Source organism: Magnolia sinica, chromosome 7, assembly GCF_029962835.1.
Source record: "Magnolia sinica isolate HGM2019 chromosome 7, MsV1, whole genome shotgun sequence".
NCBI classification, from domain to species: Eukaryota; Viridiplantae; Streptophyta; class Magnoliopsida; order Magnoliales; family Magnoliaceae; genus Magnolia; species Magnolia sinica.
This window is the reverse complement of record NC_080579.1, coordinates 46,366,883-46,382,504: the sequence shown is the minus strand read 5'-3', so window position 1 is coordinate 46,382,504 and position 15,622 is coordinate 46,366,883. Positions and strand designations below refer to the sequence as shown.

The window sequence follows — 15,622 nt, the reverse complement described above, 5'->3', positions numbered from 1 at the left end:
ACACAAAAGTGTAGTCTTGAAGGAACTGGAGCCACTTGGCGTGCCTAGGGTTTAGTTTCTTTTGAGAGTTCAGATATCTCAAGGCCTCGTGATCTGAGAACAAGACGAATTCTTGCGATAATAGATAATGACGCCAGTGGCGCAATGACTGTACTACCACATAGAATTCTTTGTCATAGGTGGAGTATTTTTGCTTCGCCTCATTCAGTTTCTCACTAAAAAAGGCGACAGGGTGCCCTTCCTGATTAAGTACTCATATACCAACTCCTGACGTGTCACATGCGACTTCAAAAGCTTTCGAAAAATTCGGAAGTCGCCTGACTGGAGCCTCGGTCATCGTAGCCTCTATCTCGTTGAAGGCCTTCGAGGCTGCCTTCGTCCATTGAAACTCTATTTTTTTTATGCAATCCGTGACGGGAGCTATAATGGAACTGAAGGCTCGAATGAACTGCCTATAGAAGGTAGTCAAGCTGTGAAAGCTACGCACCTTGTGAATATTGTGGGGTTCAGGCAAATTGATAAAGGCCTTGACTTTCTCGGGATCCGCCGATACACCCTCAGCTGACACAATAAAACCTAAGAAGATAACATTGCTAGACATAAACGCACTCTTCTTTAGGTTGGCGTATAATTTTTCGGTTCTAAGGATCCCATAAACCTACCTTAAATGGTTGAGGTGTTGTTCCTTGGTCACGTTATAAATCAGGATATTATCAAAGTAGACTACCAGGAACTTCCCTATGAAGGGCCTCAACACTTGGGTCATCACACGCATGAAGGTATTCGGGACATTAGTCAGCCCAAAAGACGTGACTAGCCACTCGTATAGCCCATCCTTCGTCTTGAAGGCCGTCTTCCACTCGTTGCCAGAGCATATACAGATTTGGTGATAATCACTTTTGAGGTCAATTTTCAAGAAGATAGTAGTATTGCCCATCATGTCCAACATGTCATCAAGACGTGGTATGGGAAACCGATACTTGATTGTGATTTTGTTGATGACCCTACTATCAACGCACATCCTCCATATGCCATCCTTCTTAGGTGTAAGAAGGGCGGGCATGGCACACAGACTCATGCTCTCTCGAATGAAACCCTTTTCTAAGAGCTCTTCAACCTGCCTCTTCATTTCTGCATGCTCCTTTGGGTTCATTCTGTAATGAGAGAGGTTTGGTAGAGTCGCCCCAGGGACTAAATCAATGGCGTGCTATATATCCCTCATAGGGGGAGGCTTATCCGGTAGAACATCAGGAAAGACATCACGAAACTCATCCACTACCGGAATGGTCTCAGTAGGTAACTCTACACTAGCTTCTGGTGCACTCTCCCTAGCCACAAGGGCGTACATCATCGAGTTCGAGTCAGTCTCTCGCTCAAAGTCTTTGGCATTTAGAATATGGAGAGACTTAGACTTGGACTTCGATTCCTTCAATTCCTTCGGGCCGCTGGCACCACTCTTTGTGGTGGACTCCTTTACAGTCGTGTTCTTGGGTGGGAGAGGATTTAGCTTGACTTTTTTGCCCTCACATCAAAATGTACACACATTCGAATGACTAAATTTGATGACATCCCTGTCATAGAGCTAGGGCCTACCCAAAATGATGTGGCCAACATCCATGGGAACAACATCACACCAGAGCGTGTCTTTATATGATCTAAATTGAATAAGAAGAAAACAACGGTGTGAGACTGGAATGGAAGTCTCGTCAACCCAAGACACTCTATAGGGTTGAGGATGGGCTTCAAGCTTCAAGCCCAAACGGCTCACAGTGCTAGTTGATGCCACATTGGCATAACTACCACTATCCATGATCATCTTGCAACTCTTATCACCACATTTTTGTGTAAGTATAGAATATTGTGTTGCAGCGCCAATCGTCTATATTCTTTGCTTGTGCAAAGGCGACGAACAACTGCGAGTGTCGTAGTCTCTTGCGCTCCCTCTTCCTCATCACTAGGGCTCTCCACTGGCTCGTATTCTTCCTCCTCACTGTCACTTTCTGGGGGAACTACTTCTACTTTCCCATCAATAAAGAACACCTTGGTGCCCTCTTTTGTGCCACACTGGTGGTCAAAGTGACTAAACCCCTGACATCTAAAACACCTAGTCGCATCGCTTCTACATGAGCTAGACCCAACAATTCCTTTACCCTTATCATCCTTGGGCCTAGACTGAGAACTACCGGAAGGCTTGTATTGATTTCTAGTGCCAGGCTTAGCCCCAGAAGGGTTGGCCTTAGCATCAGAATCACGGGACTCAAACCGCTTTCCCACAGGTACCTTGAGGTATTGCTCGACCTCCAACACCACTTGATACATCTGTTTAAGGGTGTCTATGTCTTTGGCGAGCAATTCTCTCATAATGTCAGAACGGAGGCCCGTCTTAAATCGAGCAAGAGTGAGCATGGGATCCTCTTCAACCTCACACTGGGTCAAGTACTCTTCGAACTTCTCAATATATTCAGCCACACTCATGGAACCCTGTAAAAGAGACTGTCCATCTTCAATCAGCCTCAAGTGATAAGAGAAAGGAAGGTACTTCTCCTTTAGAATTTCTTTCATTTCTTCCCAATGGACTATTGGGGGTTCCTTCAACCTTTCTTTCTTTCGTTCCACAGTAGTCCAAAACCTTTTTGCTTGGCCCACAAGCTTCATCTTAGTAAATCGGACTCGGCGAGCATTCGACATGTCGTACCATTCAAAACAATGGTCCATATCCTCCAACCAATCTAAAAAAGCTTTAAGGTCCAAGTGGCCATTAAACGTAGGAGCCTCTACCCTAACTCCCTTGAGGAGTTGCGCATATGGGTCATAATGATCACGATGCCCCTTGCAGAGTGGGTGCATAGGTGTGCGCCCATGACCATTTCCTTGGCCACTCCCATTTCCTTGTCTATCCTCCTGACCACTTGCCTGAGATTGAGTATCTTCACTAATGGTGGTGTTTGCTTGGGTGGAGGTTTCAACTTGATGGACGCGTGCATCTAATTGGTTCAAACGATTATTAACCTGCTGCGAAGATGCTTTGATGCTCGCATCCATGGCATCCAACTTTTGAGTTAATCTTCTTAGAGACTCGTTAAGTTGCTTGGTGTTCATGATGGGTGCAGACCAAAGTCGCATCCAGTACGTGTGGGCATGCACTACACAACTCAAGGGGTCCTAAGATGCAACTATATGTGCCTAGACTCCTATATATGTACCCTAATGACATTAGATGAATCTATAGGACGCTATATGGACGAAATTACTAAACTCTACAAAAATCCAGCAATATGGCTGTCAAAATAAATGGACAACAGAAAATTCAGCAATGTGAATTGCTAACTTTCTGTTAACAGAAATTTCAGTAGCCTATATCATGAATTATGGACCTCTAAACAGCCCTAACTGAATGGGTGCGGTGCATTAAAAAAAAATATGAAACAATCCCTAATCATGCATTGTATTCCCCTATGAAAACCTTGGGCTTTGATACCAAATTTGATGCAGGACATGAAATTAAATATGGAATGCAAGAGATCAAGCTTGAGATTATACCAATTTTAAACAGTCACAAAATTCCACATCATACTATCAAACATTCAAAAAGGGGAATCTATGGGGGTCCAAGCCTACACAACTTTAGGGCTGGATCAAATAAAATTATAAGCCAAACAAGCCCGAAGGAGTGTAAGAATCATCCATTCTTGCAAAGGATTGTTCCCAACTCAAGAGATTCACTAAGTTTCAATTTGGGGGAAAATCTAGGGTTTGAAAATTGGGGATAATTGGGATTTGGGACTCTTTAGGGTTAGGGATTTGGATTGAGGGGTTTTTCTTTTAGTCAAAAGAGTAGGAAATAGAGGAAAAAGAGAACCTGGGATGAGCCATGTGCGCTGGACAACAGATGGGCCTGGACGCACGTGTGTGACGGATCGTCCACACGTGTGTGGGGCCCACAAAGTCGGAAACCGATTCTAGGCTAGGATTGGCCAGGGATGGGCCGTCTCCATACCAAATCTCACGTCGATTCGGCACATGAGTTGTGCGTAGTACTCCACTGAAGTTTCAGCCCCTCAGATGGGCCAGAATCTGAAAATCTGCTTGTGCATTGCTGTAGGAGAAAACGTGGATGCGAAGAAGGGTGAAACTGATGGTGAAAGGGATGTAGAGGGTGATGGAGGTGATGCATAGGAAGATGGAAGTGATTTAGAGCAGATGTGGCTTCGCACCATGGTAGTTAACCCTTCGAGGAAGGGAGGGCTTCGCACCCAATTCGATTCTTCAACCCAAAGAGAGGGAGAGAGAAAGAAAACGCAGGAATTTTTATTCATAAAATATCATTGCAATACTTACATGGGATTGGTATATTTATAAGAAAACCCTAAACCCAAAAAATACAAAATTACCTTTGCGCCATGTGCACACACTAATACCGAAGCTAAATCAAATAAAATAACTAATCTAAGCAATTAAAGCTGTTCATGAAGTTTCTAATAACAAAAATAGTTAAAACTCAAAATTCTAGATCATCTAAAGTAGTGGGCCACGATCATGAGATCCGTTGGTAGAATCTATGTGATGATCGGGTCCACTCCAATGCTCCATAATGCAACCCCCTAATTATGAGGCCCTCCAAAGATGTCATTGTCGATTCAAATCGAAAGCGGCGCCCGCCTCTTCCTCGAATACGTGCGTAGAGGGGGCGTGTGCATGATGTCTCTGTTAGAGCAAAGGTATAGAAGGATGATAAAAGTTGGGATGAAATAAATCAAAGCAAAGAAATAAACCAAGAATTTTCAAATTAGCTATTGAACCAATGTGAAAATAAAACAACACAGTTACAACATAGAAAATCAAGAAGATCATAAAGACATTGTAGGAAGAGAAATATCAAGGATATTAAGTTTTATATTCATGGATAAATAATTGCCTTGTTTTTAAATAAACACCACATTAAACGATATTTTGGTAGCTTGTATTAATCTCGGCTCTGCCGCAGATGGGCCACATGGTAGAAATCTCATTAACCATATAGGCATACAGTAGTGAGTTAGACACAATGGTTCATATATGAAGTTCTATGGACGATGGGGATATCCCTAATCAGCATGATATATATATTTTTTTCTCTCATGTGGGCATTCATGATAGGACCTACTAGATGAATAAGTTAGATCACCATGTTTCGTGCCTCCCAAGTAAATCTCTCTATTCATATTGATGTGAGTAATTTTGGCATAATTTATCCATACCCAAGTTATTATTATTATTATTATTATTTGGGGGCTTCTGGTAAGTGTTATCACTTTAGTGGAGGGCCTTAGAATCTTCATGGAACCCCTTTTTGGTCCTCTGAATGGTGAAAGTGGATTCATGCAATCCATTGGGATAGCATTATGTGTGATTATTCACTTGAAGGCTTGCAAATGAGTTGATTAGACTGTCCAAGTGAACCGATTCAACTAGGAGCACTATAACTTATAGTGTTCTGAATGCACTAGAGCATTCCTGTGCATGCATACGTGTGCCCACGTGAATTTATACTAAAAGCCTATCTTAAGTTTTTACTCATGAACTTAATATAACCTTTTAACCACTAGTTAGATGAGGCCCATGTGCTGCTGACTTGAATTTGAATGTAATTTATTAGATTTTCACTTGGAATGGTGCAACAATTGAAGTAAATGGGACTAGTGAAGTTGAATATGTTGCTGATGAGGTATGCCGATGTTCATCCATCTTTTGTAACGATTATTGGCACCTGGTTTGTTGTTACAATCTGTTATGTTTATTACTTTGATGGTTGCCAAATAATGCTTTTCCTATTGTTAGACACCTATGATAAGCTATGTAAATGTCCATGCTGTATTGGAGGGGCGAAGGGCTCGTGCAAAAGCGTCCTCTACAAATGGCACAGATTCTTCTCAGGTATTATTACTTGGTGCTTATCTTGAATATTTCAGAAAAGCTCCTGTATCACTTAAGTAAGCTTCTAAACTTCTATCTATTCATACCTTCTGAAATATTGGGCTTATTCTTTGATTGCTATATATACATACATAGGTACATGTGTGTAATTGGAAAATGAACTTTTGATTGTAATTTTATGACATGCTTGCTTCCTGAGTCGATAGAGTATTCGAGATGTTGTAGATGCTGCAACCTTTTTTTGAAATGATATCACCAATTAGGAATCACTTCGAAAGTTACATATCTTCTCTACTTTTTATTATAAAGACGAGCCAAGTTGTTTGGCGACCTGGTTTCGTTGCAATATAAATTCTACTAGCATTTGGTGATCTGGTCTACTTGCTAGTTTATGACCATAACATGTTTTATTTTGTTAAACTATATTGCTTCCTTTTATTTTGTTCATTTTGTGAAGATAATCCAAAAGTTTTTGGGGATTGCCTAATTTGAGGGTATTCCAATGGGCTAGATCGGTTTGGCTTTTCCTTGGAGGGAAGAGGGAAGATGAAGTAATGATATTGATGTAGGACCGATGCATGAACTCAAATATCGTGTGAGAACAATCAGCAAATTAACTTAATTAATTAAAAAAAAACACAAAACTTCCTATCGTCATCACAAATATCAAATTTCCAATAGAAGATCATGCATGATTATGGTCTAGGTTAAAAAGCATTATCCTACAGGGCCATTAAATAAGAGAAAGTAGGATCTAATGGATGTAGGGACATCCAAATAAAATAGGTTAAAGCCTATTTTAAAGGAGAAGGCCTAATACTATCTAGGGTGAAATTAGGGTTTAGGGAGAATTGGGGAAAACTTGGAATTAGGGTTAATGGAGAAATTGTGTAGTGGGGTTAAAGGGTTTAGGCATTAGGATAAGGGAATTAGGGTTTTGGATGGAATGATTGTAAGATTTGGGCTTAATTGAAGGATGTGTAGAATTAGGGTTTGGTAATTTGGGGAAATAGGAAAATTAGGGATTTATAGGTTTAGGGTTAGGGTTAGGGTTTGGAAAATGGAGGGTAGGGTTTTGATGCAAGGGTAATGGAAAATCAATGGGACAAGAGTGTGTCCGTACGGCTAACCCTATGGATTCACACGTGTGGCCGTATGGTCACACGTGCGGGCTAGGTTGTGAGTGTTTGGGTCTTTAGGGTTTGATTCGTCGATAAGTGTGGAAGGATGAAGGATTAGAAGAATGGAGAATGTTTGGGATGAAGAAAATTGAAGAACTTGAAGAATACCTCGGTGGTTGATGAATGGATGATAATGAGAGTGATAGATGGAGACCCCGTACATCCGTTGATGTAGATTAGCTTCGTACCAATCTTCCTTCTCTTTCAAATCACATGAAGATGGAAGAAAAAGAAGCAAGGAGCATTTTTTTTTCTTTTCTCTAAAAAAAACCCTGATGAAGTGAGGTCACACACCCCCTTCTCTTATAGCTTTAATAACTTTCAAAAATTACAAATTCAACCCTGTCTTATGAAAATTGATAAAAATGACCATTGTCTAAACAAAAATAAACTAAAATCACTAATAATGTGTCCAAACATAAAAAAATCATAAAATAAATCCTAAAAGATGATAAAGTCTAAAAACTGATTAAGACGATCAACGATCAATGGCCCAATCATGTGATCCATGCGATCCAACAGCTCGATCGTCCCGTCCCTTGAATCTGACGGTCCAAATCACTCTCTAAAGCAACCCATGTGCACCTTCCCAGTGTGGGGTCTTCCAGATGCTCGCACATGCACATGGGGTCTTCAACATGATCAAAGGTACTCGCCTAGCCACAAGGAAATCGGTGTGGCCCGCCTCCTCCTCTGATACGTACGTAAAGGTGTATGTGAATTGATGTCCTCATCTGATATGTTGCTGGATCAATTTCACAGTCATCTTCAAGTGGAGTGCTAACAACGAATGAAAAAGAGAAGAAGATGATACACCATGCATATCTTTTATGCTTCTCAATACAAAGATGAGCGAAATTTTTCGGTGACGTGATTTGGCTGTCTACAATATAAATCTAGTGGTATATGGTGATATGGTCTCTGTGCTATTCTTAGTCCGTAACATGGTTTATTTTGTTAAACTATAGTGCTTTACTTGCTTGCTTTATTTTGTTATTATTATTTTTTTAATTTTCTTTTGGGTAGAGAATCCAAGAGTATTTTGGGGATCTTATAATTGAGGTTAGCCTTCTGTTTTTAAGTCCATATAATCCTAGATAGTGGTATGAAGAATACTAACAACCCATTGGGTAGTTAGTATCGATGTTTTAGGGATTTCTTGTTTTCTTAACATGCTAATAAAAAAAGAGAATGGGCATTATGGTGTTTTTTTTTTTTTTGAAGGATTTGTTGTTTTCTTTAACATGGTAAGAGTTGATTATTCAGAGAATTTTTCTTTTGTGGTAAAGCTTAACTCTATGTGGGTTGTTGTTTCCGTTGTTGCAAATTTGGATTGACCCTTTACCAACTTGATGTGAAGAATGCGTTTCTTCATGGGGATCTTGCTTAAGAAATCTATATGGAGCAACCACCTGGGTTTATTGCTCAGGGAGAGTTAGAAATTGTGTGTCATCTTAAGAAGTCAATTTATGGTTTAAGACAATCTCCAAGGGGTTGGTTCGACAAATTCAGTAAAGTAGTTTTTGAATATGGGATGAAACATAGTTAGGTTAACCACTTTGTCTTTGTAAGACGAAGTGAGGTAGGTGTCATTCAGTTGGTTGTGTACATGAATGATATCATTGCCACCGGCAACGATAGTAGAGGTATTGACAAATTGAAGAGATTTTTACAACAACACTTCCATACAAAGGACTTGTGCCGTTTTCGATACTTCTTCGATATTGAGGTAACAAGATCTAAAGTAGGGATTGATTCGTCATAACGAAAATATGTGATGGATTTATTAGCAAAGACGTGCCTTATGAGAGCGAAGCCAGTCAAAACTCCTATAGACCCAACTTAGAAGCTTAGTGTTGATCATGGAGAATTGATTGATGATCAAGGAAGATATCATCGACATGTTAGATAGCTAATCTATTTAGTGAGTACTCGACTTGTTATCACTTTTCTTATTAGTGTGGTTAGTTTATGTAGGCTCCTCATGTTTCTTACTTGGAAGCTGTGTTTCGTACACTCAATACTTGAATTGAGCTCTTGGCTGGGGTATTCTCTATAATTGTAATGGTCATCTTCAAGTAGAAAGGTATTCAGATGCAAACTAGGCTGGTTCTGCATTTGATAGGCGATCTACTACAGGCTACTATACCTTTGTAGGCGATCTACTACATGCTATTGTACTTTTGTAGAAGGTAATCTGGTTACTTTGACAAGTAAGAAGCAAAGTGTGGTGGCTCGTGCAGAGGTAAGAGTATAGGGCAATGGCTAATGCTACATGTGAGACACGTTAATATGTGAGTTGGGGTTTATGATTGATGTCTCTCAAGGCTATATTGTAATAATCAAAATTCCTCTTATATTGCCAACAATCAAGTTTATCCCAAAAGTACCAATCACATCGAAGTTGATTGCCACTTCATCATAGAGAAAGTTACGAGTAAGGAAATTTGCATGCCATTCGCCAAGTCTCAAGATTAGTTGGCGGATGTGTTCACTAAGGCTCTTGGTTGCACTCATTTAGATCATCTATTTGTCAAGCTGCGCATTCATGAGTGTTGTTGGACAGTTATGATCTCATGGGGGACTGTGATGATCTAACATGTGGCTTCTCATTATTATTGGCTGAAATATGTGTTAGAATAAAGTTTAGGCCCATGGGCATTGCTTATGTTATAACTTTAGTATGGATGAGTATTTTTGTACTTATTTTATTACAAAAATCCTAGTAATAAAATTGTGCCCTCTCTCTCTCTCTCTCTCTCTCTCTCTCAATCCTACTCAAGAACATGTATACAACATCCAGATGGTGAGAGCGAGGAGTGCATAAATTGATTGACCACAATAGAGAAAAAATTAAGGGGGAAGAATTCACATCAGCGAACAAGTTCAACTGATGATTCGTAGACTCAGTATGCTGATGTGGATGCTTCCTACTCAATCTTTTTCTCCATTAGACCATGCTCACAGCATGTGTGATGTTTGGTTTAGCAATAGTCAAGTAAATAAGCTTCCCAATTAAGCGCCGATACATGCCAGGGTCACTAAGAGCTATAAACTCGTTATGATCAAGACGGTGGTTCACTGCAATTGGCATAGACGACGGTTAAGCACCCATCAACCCCATGCAATTTGGTCGACGTCAATTGATGCACTTAGTGCCTTGATCGATTTCCCAAATCTCATTACATCCGGAGCATATTTCCTCTTAGAGATGAATGTACCTTGTTCCAATTGGGTAATGCCAATTATTTGGGCAAGCCCAAATCTTTAATCTCGAAGGATCTGGACAAAACCTGCTTCACATTGGCTATCTTACTTTCACAATCACCAATGAGAACAAAATCATCCTTGTAGACGGCTATGATAGTGAAAGATTGACTAGTTTCCTTATAAAGAGCGAAGGATTGCACACACTTCTACGAAATCCAATATGAGAAACGTCTTTGAGATTTTCAAACCATGCCCAAGGTGATTATTTGAGACCACACAGAGCCTTCTTCAAATTGCAGACCTTTCTATCATGTTAGATGGCTGAAAGCCAGGTGGGAGGGAGAGACATGTAAACTTCCTCATGAAGATCGCTACAGAAATTTATTCTTCACGTCAAGCTGATGAAAAGACCAACATCCGTGAGCTGAGCTGTTACAGATAGAAGGACATGCATAGAATTCAACTTAGCAACAGGGACAAAGGTATCTTGGTAATGAAACCCAAATTGTTGAGTGAACCCCTTTTGCGACAAGACGAGCCTTGTATTGAGCAATAGACCCCATTTTGATTATGCTTAAGGGTGAATACTCATTTACATTCTACAACATGTTTATCAGCAAAGACGATCAACAATATCCCATGTGCCCTGTTTTTTCTAGAGCAGCCACTTCATCCATCATTGCAGCTAACTAGGATCAGCCAGGGCATCTATGGCATTGGATGGAATAGAAACAGACGAGATAGAAGAAATGAAAGCTTTAAAAGGAGGCGAAACAGAATGGTAGGTCACAAAATTGCTAATAGGGTGCGAGGTACTACAATGTTTGGCCTTCCACAATGCAATTGGCCAGTGTGGAGAAGATGTGTTCTATAAGTTAAGAGGGCAGAAAGTGGTTGGGAAGCTCTGACGGCTCGTCTTTGTACTTTTTTCGAGTGTACACCTTTAGCGGCTTGTCCATTGACTCATAAATAACTTCACTTGGACCCATAAGATCATTGATAATATGGGAAGAGGAAGTGCATCACTATCAAAAGGATTAAAGCAGTTGTCTTTGTGGAGAACTAAGAAACATTCTTTAAGAATGTAATGTCCTGGGAAATGTACCTCTTTCGAGTCATAGAACAATAGCATTTGCATCTTTTTTGAGTGTTCGTATATCCCAAGAACATACACTCAAGTAATTGAGTACTTATCCCTAGAGTATGCTAAAGCTTGGACAAAACATGTAAGTAAATGTTTCTTGGGGAACAGAAAACAGTTGCAGATTGAACTTTAACATTTTAAAGCATAATCATTTTCAAGTAACGGGGACAGCATCCTATGATTACATAGGTGGTATCAAGGACTTCCTCATCCCAGAAGATCTTCAGAACATTTATCCCTATAAAGATGGATCTAGCGACCTCTAGAAGATGACGATTTTTCCATGTTGCAACTTCATTCTGTTGAGTATATGAACAAGATGTTTGGAATTTTATGCTATGATTGCATAAGTAGTCTTGAAGATCATGACGCAAGTATTCCTCATCATTAGCAGATCAAAAACTTTTATCTTCTTATCAAACTGAGTAAGAACCACTTTTTATGAAGCAATTCAACAGTAGACGATACTTCTCTTTTAGATTTCATCAAATAAATCCATTTGAATTGAGAAATACCATCGATGAACAAAATAAAATATTTGCAACAAAAAGAAGAAGTAACAAGGGCACCACCGCCCACACCAGAATGAATTCCACATCTGGTCGAAATTTTACGAGTAATAGGAGTAAATGTAATATGACAATGTTTTGACAACTGACAAACATCACACTTGAATTCCACATCTGGTCGAAATTTACTGGGAAATAATAATCTATGACACCTAATGGACACGTGATTTAAACGAGCATGCTTAAGACATGACTTCGAGACAAGCAGTACAGCTGTTATCAACGTCGAACAAGGACAACCCTTGCTCTTCACATCCACAACCAATCCTCCTCTTGGTTCGTAGATCCTGTATACACAATAGGATGGGAAGAATGTGAGACGACATGACATACTATCATCACATACATAAGTGCTGCCCTTCGGCTGGACAATGTGGAACCTCTCAACTGCTCCTGTTCCTTTATGGGGTCCTATCGGGATAGGTAGGCCCATGCTTTCACCTCCCCTCGACCTAGCAATAGTTCTCTAGGGCCTTGAGCTCTCTGCGTACTAGGAATGAAATACAGAATGTTGCTTGCGATGCTTCACAACATGACACACCCTTGTGCGCAACAACTTTGAAGCTAAAGCTCGTTGAGTAAGCTTCAAAACGAAGGCGGACTAGTGCGCGATGGCTTTTCAGCTGTTGCTTGCTATGTAGCAAAGCCATTGCTACTTCTGCTATCTTAGCCTTGTAGTTGTCGTTGATGGTTGTGGGTAAACAATAGGCTATGCTGCTATGCCATTGGGTCCATTAGTGTACCTGTACTTGCATATTGGTAAATTGGATCTTGCTATTGATCATGAAAGTCTGCCTATGGCTCTGTATATACCTCTCTCTGGAAAAGGAACTATCAACAAGTTTGATGCGGCTCAAAGAACTAGAATACGGCTTAAAATTACCTTCCGTATTGGTCATATGATCCGTGGCACCATAGACAATAATCTATGATGTGAAGGGATGTGAATGGGACTTTGCAGAATGAGCAGATGTTCCTCACTGACCATTAAAGTACCAGCTGAATGAGAAGTCCAAATCTCGGCCAGCTTCTGACGAAGATCACTGTCGGTCTTGCAAAGGGCACCACTCCCATGCCTGAAGTTTGAAACATCATCTGAACTCTTCGGCTCTGGTCGAAGATGGGGGTGAAGATCATAAAACTGCTCAAGCACACATCTACAATGATCACGGCGTGTGCAAATGACATTACCTTTGTCAACATTCTTTGAGAAGGTTCGAGTCTATCCTTCTTTAGATTGATCACCGGGAGAAGGCTTAGACCCTGCTACAAGTGCAGGCCTCTCATGAATGGCCGAAGGCTGCGTATCCAAAGAGGCCCTATGATGAGCCTCCCCTCTGACATAGAGACTCCTTCCAAGACTTGAATGCACTGAGGCTGAAAATTGTGTTGTTGCCCACCCAGAAACTCAAATAGACATCATTGTTCCCTTTACTTCTTGAGCTCTTCGAGAGTAGAAGCAACTAGTTGACAGTGATCAAGCTCCTCCCACTTCTGTGTGAGAGCTGTAAAATATTCCTTTATGGAAGATTCATCTTGTTACATACTCGTGATCTCTTGATGCAACTGATAGAGCCATATCATCCCTTTGAGAATACTTCCTGACAACTTTATCCCATATATTTTTGGCTGTTTTGAGGAGCATCAAACCATGGCTGATATTGGGAATCTGGGATCCATAGAATGAATAAGCCAGGACATAACTGTTGGTTTGTTGCTTTCAATCATTGTCGGATGGGGTCATCTGTGATCGGCTCCTCGTGTTACCTGTAACTTACCTGAACTTTCTCTTGCTGCCAATGGGCATCTTGACAGATTGATACCAATCATGGTAGCTATGGCCATTGAGCCTAAAAGTGGTGATTATTAATGCTGGATGGTGATTTGGTTGTGTCAGTCCCGTAATTATCCCAAATTTCTGATTGTTTGAATTCATATGATCTCCCCAAAAGAAACATGACTTGCACTAAAAACGTGAGTAATTTAAAAAAAAGAAAACACAACCATTTCATTTACTCAAGTTACATACCCACTAACCTGACAATCTGGATGTTACTATAGCCTGATACTGTAGAGTGTCATCGTAGCATGACACTGTCCCTGTAATGCAATACGTTACTGTAGCAGTACTGTAGCATGATTTGTAGTGATACTGTCGTTGCTGTGTGGCACATGGTGAGGAATTCTTCTCTACAAGATTTAATTGGTTAACAGACAATGGAAACAAAATGAAAAAAAAAAAAAGATAAGAAAGAGAGGTTAGAAGATAAAAGGAGGGAGAGAAAGAAAGGAGAAAAAAAGTAAAGGAAGAAAGGAGGAAAGGGAAGGAGGTGGTTTGGATCTTAATACTCTAATACCATATAACTAAATAATCACATCATGGAAAGGAAAGAAGAAGAGAAGGTTGGAGAAAAGGTTGTGTAGAGAATAATCTCTCCTCTTACACCTTAAAGATAATTTATGAACCCTAATGAACATAAAGGAATGGCGTCTTGATGGAGCAACAAAGCATTTACACATACCATTATAAATTAGACTTCATATACGTAAAAAATTCCAAACACTCGGACACACAAACATACGCATGTACTCTACTCTCCTACATATACAAAGGGTCCAATGAAAAACATATAAGTGAGGTGCTCATAATGACACTCATACCATAGGCAATATCCAACCTATAGTTGCACAAAGCTGGGAACCAGTTGCCGGAGGGTGCAGGTGTATAATAGGCTTGGAAGCAGGTGCGGGTGTATAAAGGCTGGGAACCAGGTGCCGGAGCTTGAGCCTGAAGCACGGTTTGAAGTAGGAATGTCATCTTATAAGGATCCTGCAATGAAGATCCAACCATGTTATGATGATGATCATCATCTAAACATTATCTCCACTATTTGCGGTCAGTTACATGAATCTTGTTTTGCCATTCCTTTCTATCAAGGACCATATCCTCTGCTAAACCTTAGGTCATCAAGTGTTTTTATACTACCTCCATCCGTAACTTTTGGTTCTTGCCGTTGCCCCTTTAGTGCTTTTGACTGGTGTTTTAACAAGTGAATAGCGTGTAGCATAATGTTTACCCCTTTGAAGCATGAGGCTTAAGCTACATAGCATGTAGCTACTACTAAAATTTTAATTAAGGTTGCACTTGGTCGCACCAATTTCATGATTTCTGCACCAACTTAGACTGAATAATAATAAAATTTAACAAAATTTCATGATATTTGGTGCAACCAAATGCAACCTAAAGTAATAAGAAAGGGTGATGATTAAGTGTATAAGGTAAAGAAAGGGCAACGAAACTGATTTGATACTGTTAATTATATTTTCTAAAAGCATTAAAAAGATTAACTAATTTCTATTGAAAATGAAAAAAAATGTAACAAATCATCGGAAACATTAATTGATTTTAATTTTGCAGTGAAAAATAGCTTGTAATGTAAGCTATGTAGCATGTAGCGTAGTCTATGTAGCGTGTAGCGTATGTAAATTATCATGTAGCATAGGTTACATGCGACTTAAGCTATTTTCATGAGCTGCGTAGTGTTAAGGCTATGCTTGCTAGGTAGCGTAAGCTACACGCTACATAGCTTAGCTATTTAAAGCAT

The 15,622-nt window shown here is 40.0% G+C and overlaps 1 protein-coding gene across 1 annotated transcript in view; it reads left to right on the top strand.

Moving 5' to 3' along the window:
• LOC131251320 (protein CLP1 homolog) overlaps nt 1–15,622 on the top strand; it is an 87,087-nt gene that overhangs the window by 11,431 nt on the left and 60,034 nt on the right. Inside the window, exons 2-3 of the mRNA XM_058251977.1 lie at nt 5,636–5,704; nt 5,818–5,913. Of these exons, the coding sequence (XP_058107960.1) occupies nt 5,636–5,704; nt 5,818–5,913 (165 nt within the window). The remainder of the gene's footprint in view (nt 1–5,635; nt 5,705–5,817; nt 5,914–15,622) is intronic.